The following is a 19755-nucleotide window of genomic DNA, read 5'->3' as shown; positions in this document are numbered from 1 at the left end:
GGGACAGAGCTGATGGTGCCAAGGTTCAGGCTCTGGAGTGGGGTGTGGGGTTGTTTGGCTCAGCACCACTGACCCAGGACAAGCATTATAAAACCCCTGCAGCCTCATTCCCCCAGGGCAGCCTCAGGCCTCCCTCTGGCTCCACCGAAGTTCCATCCTAGCCAAAGTAGAAGTTCAGCAGGAAGGACAGGAGCCCTGCCTGGGGCAGAGGCAAGGTCATCTCCACTGCCTTCACCTCCTTGAGACTGCACAGACCAGGGCTGCATCTAATACATCCTCCAGGCTGGCTGGTCTTGACAAGCACATTCAGATTCCTGCCTTCAAGGGCCACAGGAGAAACCAAAACCAGTTTCTACTTTTATTGTTACAGTTTAATACAGTCTTGACAGAGGAGAAGCAGCAGGAGCCAACATGCAAAGCAATTAAAGTCAGAGGGGCTCAACAGCCCAACTCATGGTACTGCTCTGTCACAACAGGCAACAGATTCATCTCTAGGAGACCCCTTCCCTTTGTGCTGCCTTTTGTTGTGCCTAACAGAGTGAGGAGATCATCACAGACAACCAACCAACACCCAGCAGTGAAGAGGAGGGGGCTGGCCTTTGATTTTATCTCTTGATGATCAAGTCCCTTGTTTGTCTGGAGATGGCCTTGTACCCTTTGAAACTGGAATTTTGCACTCAAAACCATGTCTCTGCCAAGAGTCTGCAGAGAAGAGGGATCCTGCAGGGAGAGGTGATTGGCTTGGACAGTCAGCCATCAGATGAAGCTCAGTTATGTGGCTGCACTTGCATTTGGTTTCACAGAGCTGGGACCTCTTGAAGTCCCCAGGCCTTTCCATGTGCAGGATGGATGTTTAGGCTAAAAATTTCCAATGACCCAAGAGAAACCTTCACAAACTAATAACCATGGCCATCCCCAGGGAGAAGGAGGTGCCACAGCCCTGGCAGGCAGCAGAGCAAAACCCCACCTGACTCCCTCACAGCAGGCTGATCTGCAGAAACATTATGTCCTTCTGCACCTCTTCCTTTGGCAGGCCTCTGCCTCTGAGCCACAGGAGCTGTCCGAGTCACTTCCTGATGATGAGGAGGTGGAGGAAGGCTTTGAGGTGCTATAGTTCATGCTCAAGACCCACCCCAGTTTGTTGTGCAGCACCTGCTTGAGTCCCGGGGGCAAGGGCAGCACCTCCAGGGTGTCCACATATCCGGGCAGGAGCTGGCGCAGGCGGTAGCAGCAGAGGTACTGCAGGGAGGTGCAGCTGGCACAAGAGCGGATCACCTTCATGCTGCTCTTGGCAGCTGTCGAGCACACCATAGGGTAAAACTTCTTGTTCTGCAGCTTGGTGGCTGCAACCCCTGCCAGGGGACAGCACCAGGAGGTTCACATTAGTTCTGGCAAGGTGACCCCACTCCTCCCACCCACCCTGAGCCTGTTAACTACACAACTAGGGGAGGTCACCTGGAAAACAGCCTTTTGAAATCCCCATCTTTTAAACAATAACTGTAACCTCCCTCCCACTTGCTTCACTCCTTCATCTTCCACTTCACCAGGGTCTTCTCCAGCAGCCCTGCTGCAGCCAGGCTCCACATTGAGCTGGGCTGGGCTGGGCTGCTCCCCTTCCCCATCCTTCTGCCCGTGGCTGCCCAGACTCTTACCAATGCACTTGCGGTTCTTGAAGAAAGTGAGTGTCCCATGCCACGTGTCCAAGTGCACCCCAATGATGGAGCCTTGGCCAAACCTTGAGGAGAAGTTTGTTTTGTCTCCCTTGTGATGCAGTAGCCCTTAAAACAACAACAAACGGTGTTCAGTGGGAAGTTCTTGAGCTCCACAAGTTCATCCCCTGCAACTTCCCATCAGTGTAGCCTTGCTTGCTGCCTGAAAAATCCCCCTGCCCTCCCTCCCACCCCAGAGTGAGCGATGAAAAGGGTAAGGCTAGGGTTTTGTGCAGGCAGCATCACCAAAACCCCCAATTTGTGATGTGTCCTGGCTGTCCCGGTGTCTGGTGCACTGGTTCTAAGAGGTCTGCAAAACACCTTTTTGGCCTCAATCCCACCCAGACTCTCCATTTCTCAGGCCCTCGTAACAACACTTCTGGCCACTGCTGCCCCCCAGCCCTCTGCCACTGCCCTACTGGAGCCACCTGTGTAGGAGAGTCCCCAGCTGTCCTCATCCCTGCCCAGCAGGCTGCAGAAGGTGTGGCGGTACTTGTCCAAGTTGACATCTGATGTCCCAATTCCCACCATCTGTGAGGCAAGGCCAGGAAGAAGAACAAAAGCTCAGTGTCTTACCAAGAGACAAAGCACAACCCAGACTCCACCTCCGGCTCTCCCCTCCTTTGCCTGGTCCAAAACACCCAGAGGCTCTGGTGCGACCAAGTCAGAGGTTTCAGGCTGGGGTTGAAGGCTCCCAACTTCAATTTCCCTTCCTAAGTGAGGAGGCTCAGCTGAACTGCTGGAGAAGCTTGCTGTCCTGCTCACAGAACCCCAGACTGCTTTGGGGTGGAAGAGCCCTTAAAGCTCATCCAGTGCCACCCCCTGCCATGGGAAGGGACACCTCCCACCAGCCCAGGTTGCTCCAAGCCCCATCCAACCTGGGGCCTTCAACATTGCCAGGGATGGGGCAGCCACAGCTTCTGGGGGCAACCTGGGCCAGGGGCTCAGAACCCCCACAACAAAGAATTTCTTCCTAATGTCTGACCTAAACCTCTCCTCTTCCAGTTTAAAACCATTCCCCCTGGTTCCATCCCTCCCCTTGTCCCAAGTCCCTCCCCAGCTTTCCTGGAGCCCCTTCAGGCACTGGAAAGTGCTCTAAGGTCTCCCCATCGCAGCCTTCTCTTCTCCAGGATGAACAACCCCGACTCTCTCTCCCTGGCTCCAGGGGGGAGCTGGGGGAGCTGCTGCTCCAGCCCTCCGATCATTTTTTGTGGCCTCCTCTGGACTTGCTCAAGTTAGTCCATGTCCTTACATTTATGACCCCAGAGCTAGACACAGTACGTCAGCCACAAGGTACACAAGGCACACTCAGTCCCACTGTCCACGCCCTCAGCAGAGATGTTAAATAACACTGGTCCCAGTATGGACCCCTGAGGGATCCCATTCATCACTGGACTCCACTGGGACATCAAGCCATTGACTGCAGCTGACCACCCAGCCAGTTCCTTATCCACTAGGTGCTGCATGCAGCAAGTGCATGTCTCTCCATCTTGAGACCAGAATGCTGTGTGGGACAATGCCAAATGCTCTGCACAATTCCAGGAAGATGACATATTCCCATATTCACCAACCCCACCATTAACGGCCAACTCTGTCAGGCAGGATTGGCCCTTAGTGAAGCCATGATGGCTGCCACCAATCACTTCCTTCCAGGAGGAAGGGTCCTCCATGATCTTGCTGGGCACAGAGGCAGACTGTCTCTAATGGCCTGTCATTCCCTGAGTCTTCTTTTTTTTATCCCTTTTTAAAAATGGGGGTTCTCTTTCTTTCCCCTTTGCCAGTCACTGGGAACTTCACCTGACCTTAACTTTTCAAATATGATGGAGTGGCTTAGCAACACCATCCACCAGTTCCCTCAGGACCTGTGGATGTATCTCATCAGGCTCAATGGACTTGTGCACCTTTGGGTTCCTTAGATGGCCTCAAACCTGATCTTCTCCTGCAGTGGGCGTGATGTAAACACTTTGAAAATACAAAATATGTCTCTCGAATCAGTATTTTTTCTGTTCTTTTTAAAATATACCAAACATCCTCAATTAACGGATTTTTCCCCAAACTTAACTAGCTTCTGTTTTATATCATGCTTGACAAGATCCTAAAGATAAGACTGCTTATCCAGTTGCCTCCTGGTACACGGTCCAAAGGTAATAAATTGAGCAGGGTACCAAGGACTGAAAGATAATAATAAATAAAAGAGAAGTTCTTGAGATGGCAAAATCTGTGCAAGTCTGTGTGCCAGTGATTTATGAAAAGACAGAACTCCTTCTGCTGTATAAAACTCCAAGAGAAAAAGGAGAAGTGCGCGGCTCTTCTTCCCCCCCTCTCTCGGCACTTCGGCTTCAGCTACGGGACAGAGAAGCGGCAGGAGCGACAGACCCCACGCACCCGACTACAGCCAGAGGCCAGGGCCGGCGGACGGTGATAACATCTTGATTACTCCCTCCTTCTTTTCTCTTCTTAAAGACTCTTCTCTCCAAAGTAACTAATTGTATAAATCCTAAATAAATCCTTTTCACTTGTTTAAATCATAAAGCCTTGTTATTTTTGTAAATTCACGCGTCGTCTATGAGTAGTGGCTGAATTTTCCTCGCAAACAAAATATAAATAATAACTCGGATCGTAACAGGGTGGTTCTTCCTTCTCCCAGTCCCTGCTCAGAGAACACTGGATGTTTCTGCATGCCCAGAAGTGACTCTGCCCCACCTACCATGTCTGTGCCGTAGACTGGGGAAGTCATCTTGATCTCCCAGAAGTGCTGCCCCTCTGCCAGCTCTTTGTTGCCCCGGATGGCAGCAGTGCCACAGCTGTACTCCATGTGGAAGTTCACCTTGCGGTTGTCACATGTCAGCAGTGTGGCTGTCGATTTATTCAGGTCATCCCACACCCAGTCAAAATCTGGTTTGGAAGGACAGAGTGAACAAAGATGGGCAGAGGCCCTCAGAAATCCAGCCCCAGGCCATGACCCAGGCTGATGTTGGCTTTGAAGGCCTGCTACGGGGCTTCCTCATTATTTTTTTACTGTTTAAGGGGCTCAACCCTAAGCTGTGCACACTGTGGATTTGTTTGAGGTCTGAACTATTCTTCAGTGTCCCACCAGGGAGGTCTCAGTGCTCTGACCTCAAAGGTGTTAGCATTAACCAGTTCTCTAACATGAGCCACAGAGATGCTGTGGTCATCTCCATGCTTGGTGACTCCCAAAACTCCACAGGATAAGGCCCTGAGCACCCAGATCTACCTTGGGATCAAGGCACTCTTTGAGCTGGAGTAGGACTAACAGCCTCCCCAGGTCACCATTAGCCAGCTCCCATTTTGGCCAGCACAAGGCTCCATGGGCCCAGCTGGAGCCTCTTTCCCTCTTGCCCTTCCTGCAGGCTCAAGGCTCTCTCAGCCAGCCCAAACCAGCCCCTGGGGCTGAGAGCAGATCCCCAGAGATGTTACCCAGCTCAGCATTTAGCCCCTGAAAAAGAATCATAGGATGAGGCCAATCTCCTTCCAGTGGTGCCCACTACTAGGACAAGGATTAATGGGTTGAAGCTAGAACATAGGAAGTTCCACCTCAATATGAGGAGAAACTTCTTGGCTGTGAGGGTGAGGGAGCCCTGGCCCAGGCTGCTCAGAGAGGCTGTGGAGTCTCCTTCTCTGGAAACTTTCCAGACCCACCTGGATGTGTTCCTGTGGGGGCTGCCCTGGGTGATTCTGCCTTGGCAGGGGGATTGGACTGGATGATCTCCAGAGGTCCCTTCCAACCCCTGACATTCTGTGATTCCATGAATCACACAATTCTGAGAAACCTCCCATGCTTGTCCTCTCCTTACAGGCCACACAGCCTTGGGTTGCAAATAAAGGAGCTGGGACAGATCAGGGCACCCAGGGACAGAGAAGGATCTGTCAAGGTGCCAGTGCACCCACCACACCCTCACCAAAAGTCCCCAGGGAGCCCTTGGGGAGCCCCATGTCCTTACACTCATCCTCCTCGCCACACTGGCAGTCCTGGAGACGGTGGAGGGCGTGCAGGCTGGAACAGTAGGGTGCCTGGTTCTGGTTCTGGCAGTTGCAGTAGGACTCCCCAGTGACAGGGATGGCACTGGGGATGGAGGGAGAGAGGGAGGAGAATTCCGGCTCCGAATCAGAGTCGCTGTGCTGAAGGGGAGAAGAGAGGGACGGTCACTACTCCATGTCTCCAGGTCAGACATTAGGAAGAAATTCTTTGTTGTGAGGGTGCTGAGCCCAGGTCGCCCCGAGAAGCTGTGCTGCCCCATCCCTGACAGTGCTGAAGGCCCCAGGTTGGATGGGGCTTGGAGCAACCTGGGCTGGTGAGACGTGTCCCTGACCATGGCAGGGGTTGGCACTGAAGGAGCTTTAAGGTTCCTTTCCAAATGATTCTATTTCCCCAAGCTCAGGCTGGCAGACAGGGCTGTGGGGAGTTTCTGGTGGCTGTAGAGGTGCACAGGGGATGTCCATGGGCACATGCCACGAGGAGGTGAGGGGCTGTGCCAGCTGAATTCCTCAGCTTTGGGACCTGACAAACAGCTGCTTCTCTGCACTGGGTATGATGCAGATGGTCTGTGCCCTCCAGCAGTGAGGAGCTGCCACAGCAGACAAGCAGCTCCTTGGTACAACCAACAAGAATATAGAGAGCTTTGAAAAACAACTGAGTTTGCTGAGGAGTGGCTGAGGGACCTGCGGGTGTTGAGCCTGGAGCACAGGAGGCTGAGGGGAGACCTTCTGGCTCTCTGCAACCCCCTGAGAGGAGGTTGGAGCCAGGAGGGTTGGGCTCTGCTCCCAAGGAACAACTGATGGGACAAGCAGAAACAGCCCCAAGTTGTGCCAGTTAGACTGGAGCTTGGGAAAAATTTCTCCCTGGAAAGGGTTGTCAGGCCCTGGCCCAGGTGGAGTCCCCAATCCTGGAAGGGTTTCAGCACCCTGTAGATGTGGTGCTGAGGGCCACCATGCCAGTGGTGGCCTTGGCAGTGCTGAGTGAACAGTTGGGACAGGATGATCTTAGAGGTCTTTTCCAACCTTAATGATTCTGTGGCCAGGGAGCAGATTGGGAGCAGCTTAGCCTTCCCTGCCTTGGGAAGGGGCTGGCAGCCCCATGGCATCTTTTATCAAAGCCTCCTCTGATTTTGCCCAGTTCCACGTGGAAGCCCTCCCTGAAGCACCTCCAGCAAGCTCCTGTCGTTCTCCCTGAACCCGTGTCACCCCAGATCCCCCCCGACGCCCCCAGCCCAAGCAGCTTACCTGCCCATCCGAGTCATAGCCCCAGCCGCGGCTACCAGTGGCCAAGGTGACCGCCCGGGTGTCGGCCTCGCGCCTCACCCCGCTGAGGACAAAGTGCCAGGCCCTGCTGCTCCGTGGGCGCCGTGCCATGCTGCTGCTCCTGGACAGGTAGGCTGGGGGGGAAAGGAAGGCAGAGGGAGTCACAGACAGCAGCCACCTCCACCCCACCCCTCACCAGATTCTGCCTCACCCCACCCCATCCATCACCACAGCCCCCGCACCCCAGAAAGGGATCAGAGAGGTGCTGTACCAGAAGGGGAGAAAGTGACACCACACAATTCCCTCCTGCATGGCAGGCTCTGCAAAGTTCAGTCTCTTCCTCCAAGCAGAGCTCAAGGGCTAAACTGGCTCTGAAAATTCCTCCCAAGAGCCAGGAGCAGCAACAGTGTAGGGATCCAGCATCTGCCCCCTTGGTGCTGGGCTGGGGAGCACCAGGAGCAGCAGCCCCCAGGGCATGGCCTCCCTGAGCCTGGTCACCTTCCAGCAGCAGCCTGCTCAGCTACTTCCATCACCTTGGCTGAGCTCTGTCTGTCTGTCTGTCTGTCTGCAGGGAAGTCTGTTTGTCCACCTCCAAGCAACTGCCTGCTGCAAGAAGACTTTGCTCTCATAGTCTGGGGTGAGGGGAAGGTCTCTTTCCTGCTAACTGGAGGGAAACTGTCCTTTTCCTGGGCCTGTCCCAACTTGCCTCAAGGGCAACAGGCAAAAATCAAGTGTCTGCTTCTGCCTCCTGATCATGATGTTATAAACAGATTTCTGTGGGCTCCTTCTTTAAGGTCCTTTTAATGGACCTTAAAGCTCATCCAGTCCCAACCCCCTGCCATGGGCAGGGACACCACCCACAGCCCAGGGTGCTCCAAGCCCCATCCAACCTGGGGCCTTCACACTGCTAGGGATGGGGCAACCTGGGCCAGGGGCTCAGTACCCTCACAGGAAACAATTTTTTCCTAACATCTAAACCTACATCTCCCCTCTTCAAGTTTTAAACCCTTATCCTCTCACTACACTTTGGTGCTTATCTTTGCAGAAACCAATTCCACCCTGCAGATATGCAGAGGGGTCAGCCCCATCCCGCTGCCTGTCCTGCAGACCCCTCCCCGCTCCTGCGCCAGAAACTCCTGGAAAAGCAGAACCCCCGGTTCCCTGGGCAGATGCTTGCCGATGCTTGGAAGAGCTCTGGCACCCCACCCGCCGAGATCGGGGGAGCCCCGTCTCTGTCGTGGCGATAAAGCATGTAACGCCGTGCCGCACTCCCCCTTTTCTGGCCTGGCAACCCCCCCGGGGCCCAGCGCTCCGTCTCAGCCCCTCTCCGGCCCGGCAGAACTGCCCCGCCCGCCCGCCGGGGCTCAGCCGCTCCTGCCCCGGCCCTGACAGCTCTACGATCCCTGCAGCCCCCCCGCCCCGAGCGGTCCCGCTGGCTCCCTACCAACCAGCACCGACCTGGGAAGGGAACCGGCGGCCCCAGGGCGCGCAGCCAGGCCCGGCCCCGCCCTTCGCTCCCTGACGGCACCGCAGCCCCGGCCCGACAGACCCGCGCAGCTGAGGCGCCACCGGACCGGACCAGGCCAAGACGCAGCTCTGGGGTCGCACAGCCCAGCCCCGCCCAGCACGACCTCAGACCCCTGGGCGTCGCGTCGCGTCGCGTCGCGTCGCGTCCCGTCCCGTCCCGTCCCGTCCCGTCCCGTCCCGTCCCGTCCCGTCCCGTCTCACCTGGACTGGGCCCGCCCCGGACCGACCCCACTCTGACCTATTTTCCCCTCCCGGGATATAAACAATCCCCCATCGGCCTCGCCTCCAGGTAACCATTGGCTGCTCCTTTGCAGTGCCCCTTCACTATTGGCTTATCGCCACGTCGCTCACGGCCAAGGGTGGGAGGAGGGAGGACATGGTGCCGAAGAATCGGCAGCACCATTGGTGATATTGTGCGTCAATCATCAGGGAGCTGCGCCATTGGGTGACTTCAGCCGACAGAAAACCCCGAGCCCATTGGCTGGCGGAGTAAGAGACGGAGTGGGTGATTAGCTGCGGAGCTCTCGGAGGGGTGGATTCAGTGGGAGAGCGCGGGTTTCGGTTGGTGGAAGGGCTTGTCAGTCCGCGGGGGCGGGGCTTTAACCCGGCGGAAGCGGGTTGCAGCATGGAGGAGGCTGCTGGGGGTGAGTGGTGATGGGGCCAGGACCGGTCTGGTGCAGGGAGCGATCCTGGGATGGTCCCCAGGGTGACCAAGCCTCGTGGAGAGCCTCATTCGGCCTCTCAAGGGCGGTCCCCATAGGATGACCAGGGCTGGGCCCGGCTTCTGCCTGGCTCCGGGGTGGGAGCCCCCGTCGCGGCGGGTCTGGACTCCGCGGGGCGGCGCCGAGCTTTACTGGAGTCCCGGGCCTCGTTCCCGCTGCCGGGAGCGCCGAGGAACCGGGGCCGCTGGTGTCCCGGGAGCAGCTCGCTGCGGGGCTCCATTTCCCTCCCTCCCCGGCCTCTCTGCTTCCCCCCGGTCCCCGTTACCGTCGGTGGAGGTTCGGATGAGGTCCGCCATGGTGCGTACGGGCTCCATGGTGCCGGTCCCGGTGTGGTCTGGAGGCCCCGGGGGCGGACCGGGTCTGGGTCTGTGAGTCAGCGGCCGGTGGTGACGGGCAGCCGGGCAACACGGGCCGGGGCAGGTGTTTGTTCGGCTGCGGCCGCAGCACCCGGTCCGATCCTGCGCGTTCCCCGCTCTGCGTCGAGGGGTCGAGGCGGCTGGGGCCGCAGCGGAGCCCCGAGCGGTGGTGCCAATAGGGCGAGGAGCGGGAGGAAGGCGGGAGAGCAGCGTGGGGCCGCGGGGAGGCACCGGCGTGGCGGGCAGGAAGGAAACGCCAAGGGGCTGAGCTCACCGGCAGCTCCCGGGAGGGCTCAGGCGAGAGTGGGACTGGCCCGGGGAGGTTTTGCTGACGGTTGCATCAGGACAAAACTTTTATTGCCTGTGGAGTGTTGGCTGCCATGGCTCTTGGTGTCCGTTTTCTGATGGCCATCCCCCTCTTGGTTCCCTCTCCCTTGAGCTTCCAGCATCCTTGTTGGGGTGGTGACAACCACTGTTACCCTAGGCAGAGACAGCTCAGATGCTGCTGCCTTGCATCAGGAGAGACTCCCAGGCCTGGGTGCTGCTCCTGTTGGAGGTTCTGATGCCTTGTTGGTGTTCTCCTTCCTCCCAGAGAGAAGCAACCTGGCTGGGGTGCAGCACATTCTGCTGGTGCTCTCTGGGAAGGGTGGCGTGGGAAAGAGCACCATCTCCACCCAGCTGGCTCTGGCCCTGAGGCACTCTGGGAAGAAGGTGAGAGAAGGTTTTTTTGGGGGGTTGAGTTCTGTATTCTCATTCCCAACCTCCACCTCAGCTGGCTTTTACTCACCCTGTATATCCTGTGTGGGTGATGTGTAGATCAACTCTGGGAAAATCATAGAATGTCATGGGTTGGGAGGGATCTCCTACTGCAACTGCCAGAACCAGGCACCCTACTGGTCCAGCCTGCACGCCCTCCACCATCTCCAGGACTGCCAGTGTGGCGAGGAGGATGAGTGTAAGGACATGAGGCTCCCCAAGGGCTCCCTGGGGACTTTTGGTGAGGGTGTGGTGGGTGCACTGGCACCTTGACAGATCCTTCTCTGTCCCTGGGTGCCCTGATCTGTCCCAGCTCCTTTATTTGCAACCCAAGGCTGTGTGGCCTGTAAGGAGAGGATAAGCATGGGAGGTTTCTCAGAATTGTGTGATTCATGGAATCACAGAATGTCAGGGGTTGGAAGGGACCTCTGGAGATCATCCAGTCCAATCCCCCTGCCAAGGCAGAATCACCCAGGGCAGCCCCCACAGGAACACATCCAGGTGGGTCTGGAAAGTTTCCAGAGAAGGAGACTCCACAGCCTCTCTGAGCAGCCTGGGCCAGGGCTCCCTCACCCTCACAGCCAAGAAGTTTCTCCTCATATTGAGGTGGAACTTCCTATGTTCTAGCTTCAACCCATTAATCCTTGTCCTAGTAGTGGGCACCACTGGAAGGAGATTGGCCTCATTGTCTTGCCCCCCACCCCTCAGATACTGGTGGACATTCAGAAGATCTCCTCTCAGCTTTCTTTATTCAAGGCTTAACAGCCCCAGGTCTCTCAGTCTTTCTTCACAGGAGAGATGCTCAAGTGCCCTCATCCTCATCTCTCCCTTGGCCTCCCTTCAGTAGATCCCTGTCTCTCAAAATTCTGTTTGTGACAGCAGCTCCAGTGGTTTTGTTTGGGTTTTTTTTCTGTGCCTGCTTGCTCCAGTGCAGGTGACCACAGTGATCTCTTCCCTTTCAGCTGATTGACTGCAGTGATCTAATCTTTGGCATTGGTTTTGAAGCCAAGGTGCTGAGAAATGGCTTTGTGGTTTGTGGTGTAACCCTGGTCCCCACACTGCCTCGGTGGTGCCAATGGATGGTGTTACAACAGGGGAAAAGGGAATTGTATGGGCATGGGGCAGGCTGGATTCCCTCAAGGTTAGTTTTTTTGGTTTTTTGTTTTTTTTTAAGGCTCTGTGGAGCCAATACCACTTGAGTCTTGTTGGATACCTGGGATAAATATAGAATGGCTGAGGTTGGAATGGACCTTAGAGGTAATCTACTCTAACCTCCATGCCCTGGACAGGGACGCCTCTCATCTACACAAGGTTGCTCAAGGCCTATCCAACCTGGCCTCGAACACTTCCAAATCTCCTGGAAACACTCAGAAGATCCTCCTCGGAGGGAAGGAGACCAGGAGGGCAGTCGAATTTTGAAGCAGTTCCTTCAAGCTCTCTCTCTCTCAAATCAGGCTGCTGAGCTACAAGGTCTGCGAGCAGCTGAAATTTGGAAGCTGCCTCCCAGGGAAGGAGCAGGGCCGGGTGCTGCCACCGTGCCCAGCCCTGTCTGAGGGCTCTGCCTTGTCACCTGCAGGTGGGGATCCTGGATGCGGACCTGTGTGGCCCCAGCGTACCCCGCATGTTCCGGGTGCAGGACAGCGACGTGCACCAGTGCAACAGCGGCTGGGTCCCTGTCTTTGTGGGACAGGACAAGAACATCTCCCTTATGTCCATAGCCTTCCTGCTGGAGAAGCCAGATGATGCCGTGGTGTGGAGGGGACCCAAGAAAAATGGTACAATAAGGTTTTGCTGTTGGTGACCAGCTTCAAATGTGAGGAAGCTTCTGGGAACCCTCCTGGAGGTCCCGCTTGCTCCTGCTGGGGGCCAGGGATCACTGAAGGTCATTTCCAGAAAGCTCCAGTGGGTTCAAATCACTCAGAGCATATATTGTGCTGATGGACTGCCCTGCCCTTGTCACCCAGGGTGCCCACAGCTCCCAGAGGACCCACTGAAACCTGGTGGGTTATTTATTTTTTTTCTTTTCCTGACCTTTTTATTTCTGTAGCTTTGATCAAACAGTTTGTTGCTGATGTGGCTTGGGGTGACCTGGACTTCCTCATTGTGGACACACCACCAGGCACATCAGATGAGCACATCTCCACAGTGGAGGCCTTGAGGCCTTATAAGCCCCTTGGAGCAATCCTGGTCACAACACCTCAGGTAGGGCAGTGAGCTGGAGGTCCTTGGTGGGCTTCTGCCTCTGGGCATAGTTTTTTTTTTATGGAGGGGGGAATATGCACCCCAGGGAGATGGGGGTTAGCACAGATCTGTCCCTGGTTGTTTGTTTTACTCATCTGATGCACACTTGGACAGATGGACACCCCTGACCTCCCCTTCTGTCCCCTGCAGGCCGTGTCTGTGGGAGATGTGAGGCGAGAGCTGACGTTCTGCAAGAAGACAGGCTTGAAGGTTCTGGGCATTGTGGAGAACATGAGTGGCTTTGTCTGCCCCCACTGCTCGGTGGGTCTGCTAGCTCTGGTGGCTTCCCCTTGGTGAAGGGGAGGAGGGGGGTTGTAGAATGGGGTGACTAGGATGGAAAGTCTGCAAATGCTGTGAGCTGGGAGGGAGGAGGCGGTGCTGTTTGTTGGTGGTTGTGTCTCTGCTGTCCTGAAGAGAGCTGGGGGAGGGCAGGGCAGGGTGGTGCCCTGGGGCTGGCAGGAGGAGGGGAAGTGGCTCTGCTTGCCTGTCTGACCCATGCATGGGCTCTAGGCTTCCTGACTCACAGCCCTGCCTCTTCCTCCTGCAGGAGTGCACAAACATCTTCTCCAAAGGGGGAGGTGAGGAGCTGGCCAAACACGCTGGAGTCCCTTTCTTAGGTGAGTGGTGGCTTGAGCAGAGCTCGGGTGAGAGGTGATGTCTGTGGGGTCCTCAAGGGACACAGTGTCATGGGGACAGGCAGCCAAGGCTCTGGTCCCTCTGAGTCCCCAGCAGCTGGTCACCAGTGAGGTGTGGCTCTTGCTTTGCTTCTCTGGCATTCCAACAGCTCCAAGCAGGCATCAGGCCCTGCTGGGGTGGTGACTGTGGTCACTGATGGCTACTGACATCATCGGGACAGGGCAAGCAAGCCTCAAGTGGTCCAAGAGACATCCTGTAAACGGCCTGGAAGTGTTCCCTGAGAAGCAAGGGAACCCTGGCTTCCAGATTAGGGCAGCAGAGTGTCCCTCATGAAGCACTATGGTGGGGTTCTGGACCTCAAGGGAGTGGTTGCTGATGAGAAGTAGCTCCTGGAGATCTCTGAGGGTAGTGGTCACCCTCTTTTCTGCTGGAAAAGGTCTCTGGCAGGCTGTTTCTTTAACATCCTCTAGTGAAATGAGACAATCAGGTGTTGCTAATTAGGAGGTGGGAGGCGTGAGCTTGTGTTAAGCCCACCTGTACCCAATTAGGGCTTACCCCAGCTGCGCATGAGCAGCTTGGGCGACCAATTCTGCTCATGCGCAGCTGAGGTAAGGCCTAATTGGGCACAGGTGGGCTTAACACAAGCTCAGGCCTCCCACCTTGTAATTAGCAACACCTGATTGCCTTATTTCACTACAACATCCTGATTCCAGGCCTTTGCCTTGCAATGAGCACTCTTCCCCTTTCCTCCTTTCCCCCAGGCTGTGTTCCCCTGGACCCCCAACTCAGCCAGAGCTTGGAAGAAGGCAAAGATTTCATCCAAGAGTTTCCCAAGAGTGCTGCCTTCCCGGCCTTGGCTCACATTGCCCAACAGGTCTTGGATGGGACATGGCAGCAGAGCTCCTGAGGAGGGGATGGAACTGGACTTTTGCTGGCAGAGCCCCTGGCCTGGCATCTTCTGGTTGGGAAAGGGGATGCAGAAGCTCTTAAAAACTGTCTCTTGGGGTCAATGACAGAGGGAGGGCAGAGCACAGTGTTAGTGTCACTCATGGTGATCCAAAAAGGGAAGAGCTGCTCCACCTCCTGTGGGTTCTCCAGACTCTCCTCTCCAATGCTGGGGGACTGTGGCTCTGCCCTGAGGCTGAGGGATTTCTTCATGGACAGCCCTTGTGCCTGGGGACCTTCTCTCCACAGCATCTCGCATGCTGTGGTTGTTTTACCTGGTGTGGCTCCAGCAGCAAACACCATCAGCTGCTCTCCCTTCCCTGATCCTCAAGCACCTCCAGCATCTGCACTGTGGCTCCACGTGTTGTTGCCTTCTCAATTTTTGGATATTTGCTGTCTTTTTAATATTTTGGATGGAATTTTGGTACTCGGGAGGTGGTGCTGGATCTTCTGATGGGGACCCAAGCCAGGTCACCTTGCTCTGACATCAGGGATCACTGGTGGCTGACAAGGGCACAGCATGTTCTCTGCATGAGATGCAGAGAATGAGATGCAGAACCTGGGGGCTGCATCCTGCCAGGCTGGAAGCATGAGGCCTTTTTGGTTGGCTGGGGGTTCTCATAACTCAGGAATATTTTTTTAAAGGTCCTAAGCAATAATCACTTCTTAAAATCCAAGTCTGTGATGTGTTTCTCCAGGGCTTAAGGCCTCCTTGTAGCTGTGAGTCCCATTGTTGCCAGCACCTCATGGCCATCCAGGTAATTCCTGCTTTGCTCCGTTTGCTTGCTAGGGTTCAGCTAAATCTTTCCTGCTGCATTTCAAGATCCATCCAGCCCTGACAGTCCTTGGGGGATGGTTCTCCATGGCTGTTTTCCACATGTGGGGCTCTTCCATGTCCCTGGATGGTTCCTGCCTTGTCTCCTGGTCTCTTGGACCTAGAGCTTCTGCTCCTGTGGGACCTGCCCTCCTCTTGCAGCCTTGAGTCAAGCTGGGGAAGCAAACAGAGGTGATGCCCTTCATCTTCTCTCCCTGCCTGCTGGACTCTGTGCCCACAAGCCCTTTACATGCTCAGGAATTGCCCAGGCAATGCTGGTTTGGGGAGACAGGGTGGAGAAATCTCCAGTTTCTCCTGATCCAAGTGGATATTAGTTGGAGAGCAGAGCAAGAGGAGCTACTGTCCCTGCTCCTGCAGCCAAGACGTGTACCTGACCCATTTTTTTATCCCCCCACGTGCAACTTTCCTGGATGGGGTTTTTTTTGGTTTGCTGTTTTTTGGTTTGGTTTTTTTTTTTTTTTTTCTGTCTGACCTTTGCTCATTTATCTGGGATTTGTAGACCTGGGCAGCAGGGCTGGAATCTGACCAGGCTGTTGGCTTCTGTGGCCACCTCTGGCTCCTTCCCTGGGCACATGCCATCCACTGTGGGGTGGGGACACCTCCAGCAGCACCCTGGGGTGCTCCTCACCCCTGCCTCTGTGAGCCTCTGAGGGGGCTTTCTGATAAGAACCCCCCCAGGTGGGGGCAGCTCACGTGCTTTGGAAAAAACATACTTACAAGGTGGGTTGCAATAGCTCCAAAGGTTTATTTGTCTGCTAGCATTTATCAGATGAGTGACGTGTGGGGCTCCCTGCACCCTACCTACACCTGCTGGGATGGGGGTGGGGAAATAAAACCAAGGTCTTAGCCCCGCACCCTAAACCTAGCAGGCAGCTCAAGGGTGGCTTTAGGGTTTCTCAGCTCCTCCGTAGTAGGATAATGCTTTGTTTTGTCCCAGTGAGAAGTCCTGGTCCCAGCGGGAATGTCCCTCACCATGGGTATGGCTGCAGGCTGGGGTTGCATCTTTCCCCCCATCCTGGAGGCTCAGAGATGTTCATAGAATCCCTGACTGGTTTGGGTTAGAAGGGACCTTAAGGATCATCAAGATCCAAGCCCCCTGCACGGGCAGGGACAACTCCCTCTAGCCCAGGTCACACAAGGCTTGGTCCAACCTGGCCTTCAACAGTGCCAGGGGGGGACGCGGGGGCATCATGATTTTGGTGTTCCAACAGGAACCAGGAGCGATCACACTGCCCCAGGTTAAACAGCCAAGATCTGAATTATTTCAGTTTGCAATCTGGGGAGCTGGGACCCATCCAGCATCACCTGGGCCCAGCTCTCCCTACTGCAGCAGCTCCAAGGTGGGCAGCTGGAGGTGGTGGCAAACCTGCGGTGGCTGTGGAGCTGGAGCTCCTGTTACTCCCCCAGGGAGGTGGTAGGCAAGGGACCATGGCCATGAAGCAGCATGTCCTTCAGGAAGACATCGCAGCACCCTTCAGCAGTGGGCAAAGCTGTCCTCGGTGGTGTCCCGGAGGTCCAGGCCTGCCATGGCTGGGGGGTGGAGGCAAGTGAGGTTGTTGTAGGTGTAGACGGGGACATGGGCATCGTCCCCCTCGGCCACAGACTGCACAAAGCGTGGGACCACCGTGGGGTGCTGCAGGGAGAAATCCCGCAGGCCCTTCAGGGAGCAGTTGCAATGCCAATTGTTGCCCCCTAGCCACAGCTGCTCCAGGGTGAAGGAGGAGCACAGGAAGGCCACTGAGAAGGTCTCCAGTGAGTTGTTCTTCAGGCTGAGGTACCGCAGGTTGGCCAGGGGGGAGATGACGGCATTGTCCAGCATCTCCAGCTGGTTATGGGAGAGGTCAAGCCAGAAGAGTTTCTGGAGAGAGCTGAAGGTGTCCTGGGAGATGTCCAGGAGCTGGTTGGAGGAGAGGAAGAGGTACTCCAGGTTGCTTAGACCCACAAAGAGCTGGGGTGAGAGGTGGCTTAGCCTGTTGTGCTTCAGGTCGAGCTCCAGGAGCTCATGCAGTTCGCTGAAGCTTTGGTCCTCGATGAGGGAGATGGCATTGTGCTGCAAGAAGAGCCTCCGCAGGCTGGAGAGCCCGAAGAAGGTGTTAGCCTGGATCCTGATGAGGCAGCTGTGCTCCAGGTGGAGGCTGTGCAACTTGGTGATCCCCTTGAAGACGTAGTCAGGGAAGACCTTGATGCAGTTCACAGACAAGTGCATCACTGCCACATTGTATAGCCCCAGGAATGCCCCAGCTCTGATGTCTTGTAGCTGGTTGTTGTTGAGGCTGAGGACCTCCAGCTGGCCCAGCCCATCAAAGGTCTTTTCTGCCAGGCTCCGTATCCTGTTGTGCCCCAGCTGCAGCTCCTCAAGGAACTGGAGGTCTTTGAAAGTCCTGGGCCTCAGGCTGGTGATGGAGTTAGTAGACAGCCGGAGGACATGCAGGCTCAGGAGGCCCAGAAATGTGTCCTCAAAAAGCGAGGTGAGCCGGTTGTGGGAGAGATCCAGCCACCGCAGGGACTTCATGCCCATGAAAGCTCGGGGAGCAATGGCGTTGATCTGGTTGTGGTTCAGGTACAGCTTTTGGAGCTTTTGCAGCTTGATGAAGATGTTGATCTTGATGCCTTTGAGAGCGTTCCCGCTCAGATCCAGCTCCTTCAGCTCAGTAAGGCTGCAGAAGAGCTGGTGCTGGAGGTAGGCAAGCTTGTTCCCAGCCAAGATCAACTCCCTCAAGTTGGGCAAGTCATGGAAGACCTTGTCAGGCAGGACCACGAGAGAGTTCCAGCCCAGGTTCAGGTACCAGAGGTTGGAGAGCCCAGCAAAGAGCCCTTCCTCCACCTTGCTGAAGTAGTTGTTGTTGAGGCTGAGGGAGACAAGGTTCTGGGTGTGCAGGAAGGTGTGGGGAGCCAAATGTTTGAGGCGGTTGCGTTCCAGGTGGAGGTGGTAGAGGCTCCTCAGCCCGTGGAAGGTGTGCTGCTCCACAGCAGCCAGCTGGCTGCTCTGCAGGTCCAGAAAATCCAGGGCTGAGAGGTTCCTGAAAGCAGCAGCTGGCAGCAGGGTGAAGTTATTGCCATCCAGCCAGAGGGCTTTGGCACTGGGGGGGATGTCCTCAGGCAGGTGCGTCAGGTTGCGGGTGCTGCAGAAGACGTTGAGCTCATCGTTGTAGTCATCCAAGCTGCAGGCACAAGGGCTGGGGCAGTGGGGGAGGTCTGGATCCCCCTGGTCCTTGGGATTGTCCCATCCAGGGGGCTGGGAGGCAGTGGCCAGCAGCAGGGCCAGGGGGAGCAGGAGGGTGACGCCTGCTATTAGGTGTGGACGGAAGAGGACAATGTCAGAATGGGGTAATGGCTGCCTTAGCGGACCCCACCTGGGACTCCCCCTGGTTTGTGGGGCAATGGTTGTCCCTAGGGAACCCTTCTGGGACCCATCTGAGAACCCTCTGGATCATGGGGCAATGGCTGCTCCCTGGGTTGTGGGGTGATGGTCATGGGGCTGCTCTGGGGACTGCCCTGGGACAAGCTTGTGTCATGGGACAATGACTGTCCCTTTGGTGGGGGTGGCAGGATTATGGCAGCTCTGGAGGACTCCCATGGGTCCTCCTCCAGGCTGTGGGGTGATGGCTGCCCCATGGGACCCCCCAGGTCTCCCATGGGTTCCTCCTCTGCCAGGAGGTGGCTGGAGGGATCTGTCCCAGCCCATCACACACCTTGGGCGGCTGCAGGAGGTTCCAGAGCCTGCATCTGCCCTTGGGGGAGAATTCAGGATCTCCCCAGCTCAGCCCCTTTGGGTGCATGGACCCCACCCAGGTTCATCCCTCTGTTCCCTCCCTCCTCCTTCCCCCCCAGCCCCCTATTACCTTGCCCTTCCTGGGGGTCTCCCTGTGTGACCCCTGCAGCCCCCAACCAGCCTTGGGGGTGCCTGCAAGCACCCCAGGGGCTCCCAAAACATCTTCTTAGCAGCTGAGAGGGGCAGAGAAGCCAAGGGTGACACGAGTGCCAAGCCAAGCAGAGGTTTAGCATCCCTCCCAGCCATGTCCCACCCTTCAGGGACCGGCAGAGCTCCCCCCCGCCCCCAGCCTCACCTTTGCCTGCGCTCATGGCGACGGGCAGGGCAACCTTCCCTCTCCCCTCTCCAGCCTTCCCTTTCCCCTCTCCAGCCTTCCCTCACCTCTCTCCGGCCCCTGCACAGGGATGGAGCAACCACCTTGACGCCCGGCCAGGCGCCCGCCCGGCTACGCTTAACCCCACTGCTGCTGGGCCAGGAGATGGGCTCAGCCCCTAGGAGCGGCTCCTTTGCTTCTCCTCGGTCCGTAAAGCTCCGCATAGCAGTTCGGGGATGAGGGGAGATGCCCAGGAAGACAGGCTGTGGTGAGGAAGGGTGGTCCTGCTGAGCAGGGATGGCTGGAGCAGCCTCCTGGGCTGTCCCGCAGCCATGCCCTGGGCTCCTGGAGATCCTCAAGCAGCAGCACTGACCTTCCCATGGGTGCCTGTCCTGTGGGGTTGCATCTGCACCCAAACAACACTTTCTGGGGCTTGGAGCACCCAGACTGCACCAAGGGTGGAGGTGAGGGGTTGTCCTTCCTGGGGGACAGGCTGAAATTCCCGAGGTTTTATGATGATTGGAGTGAGAGACAAGTTGGGTAATGAGGAAAAGCTCCATGTGGAGTTGAACCTGACCTCCCTGCAGCTGTGTCATGGGGACAGTGCTGGGCACACTAGTCAGCACAGAGCTTTGGGGCCATGGAGGAGGTAGAGGTGTCACCCAGGTGACACCTGGCTCTTCT

At 56.5% G+C, this 19755-nt stretch overlaps 3 protein-coding genes across 11 annotated transcripts; 1 reads left to right on the top strand and 2 right to left on the bottom strand.

Moving 5' to 3' along the window:
* Nucleotides 1-344: 344 nt before the first annotated feature.
* SPSB3 (splA/ryanodine receptor domain and SOCS box containing 3) lies at nucleotides 345-10010 on the bottom strand. 3 transcript variants are annotated; one of them, XM_071761122.1, is made up of 7 exons: nucleotides 9483-10010; nucleotides 6951-7102; nucleotides 5672-5849; nucleotides 4417-4604; nucleotides 2138-2240; nucleotides 1653-1778; nucleotides 345-1352 (listed from the first exon to the last, which is right to left on the bottom strand). In XM_071761122.1, the coding sequence occupies exons 1-7, from the start codon at nucleotides 9529-9531 to the stop codon at nucleotides 1003-1005; spliced, it is 1146 nt and encodes a 381-aa protein (XP_071617223.1). In that variant the 5' UTR covers nucleotides 9532-10010; the 3' UTR covers nucleotides 345-1002. The 3 variants fall into 3 exon arrangements, with proteins under 3 accessions (XP_071617223.1, XP_071617225.1, XP_071617224.1); XM_071761124.1 differs by lacking the exon at nucleotides 9483-10010 and adding an exon at nucleotides 8697-8780; XM_071761123.1 differs by lacking the exon at nucleotides 9483-10010 and adding an exon at nucleotides 8413-8558.
* NUBP2 (NUBP iron-sulfur cluster assembly factor 2, cytosolic) lies at nucleotides 9030-14828 on the top strand. Of its 6 annotated transcripts, XM_071761126.1 has the most exons (9): nucleotides 9030-9139; nucleotides 10166-10284; nucleotides 10412-10528; nucleotides 11292-11339; nucleotides 11906-12104; nucleotides 12377-12531; nucleotides 12721-12831; nucleotides 13118-13187; nucleotides 13968-14828. In XM_071761126.1, exons 1-9 carry the CDS (start codon nucleotides 9121-9123, stop codon nucleotides 14111-14113), a joined length of 984 nt encoding a protein of 327 aa, XP_071617227.1. In that variant the 5' UTR covers nucleotides 9030-9120; the 3' UTR covers nucleotides 14114-14828. The 6 variants fall into 6 exon arrangements, with proteins under 6 accessions (XP_071617227.1, XP_071617228.1, XP_071617230.1 ...); XM_071761127.1 differs by lacking the exon at nucleotides 11292-11339 and having other exon boundaries at nucleotides 9033-9139; XM_071761128.1 differs by lacking the exon at nucleotides 10412-10528 and having other exon boundaries at nucleotides 9106-9139.
* On the bottom strand, nucleotides 13966-19323 carry IGFALS (insulin like growth factor binding protein acid labile subunit). Of its 2 annotated transcripts, none has more exons than XM_071761100.1 (2): nucleotides 19054-19323; nucleotides 13966-18271 (listed from the first exon to the last, which is right to left on the bottom strand). In XM_071761100.1, exons 1-2 carry the CDS (start codon nucleotides 19067-19069, stop codon nucleotides 16461-16463), a joined length of 1827 nt encoding a protein of 608 aa, XP_071617201.1. In that variant the 5' UTR covers nucleotides 19070-19323; the 3' UTR covers nucleotides 13966-16460. The 2 variants fall into 2 exon arrangements, with proteins under 2 accessions (XP_071617201.1, XP_071617200.1); XM_071761099.1 differs by having other exon boundaries at nucleotides 13966-18274; nucleotides 19054-19317.
* Nucleotides 19324-19755: the final 432 nt, after the last annotated feature.

Source organism: Heliangelus exortis, chromosome 17, assembly GCF_036169615.1.
Source record: "Heliangelus exortis chromosome 17, bHelExo1.hap1, whole genome shotgun sequence".
NCBI lineage: Eukaryota > Metazoa > Chordata > Aves > Apodiformes > Trochilidae > Heliangelus > Heliangelus exortis.
This window is presented reverse-complemented; position numbering and strand designations above follow the sequence as displayed.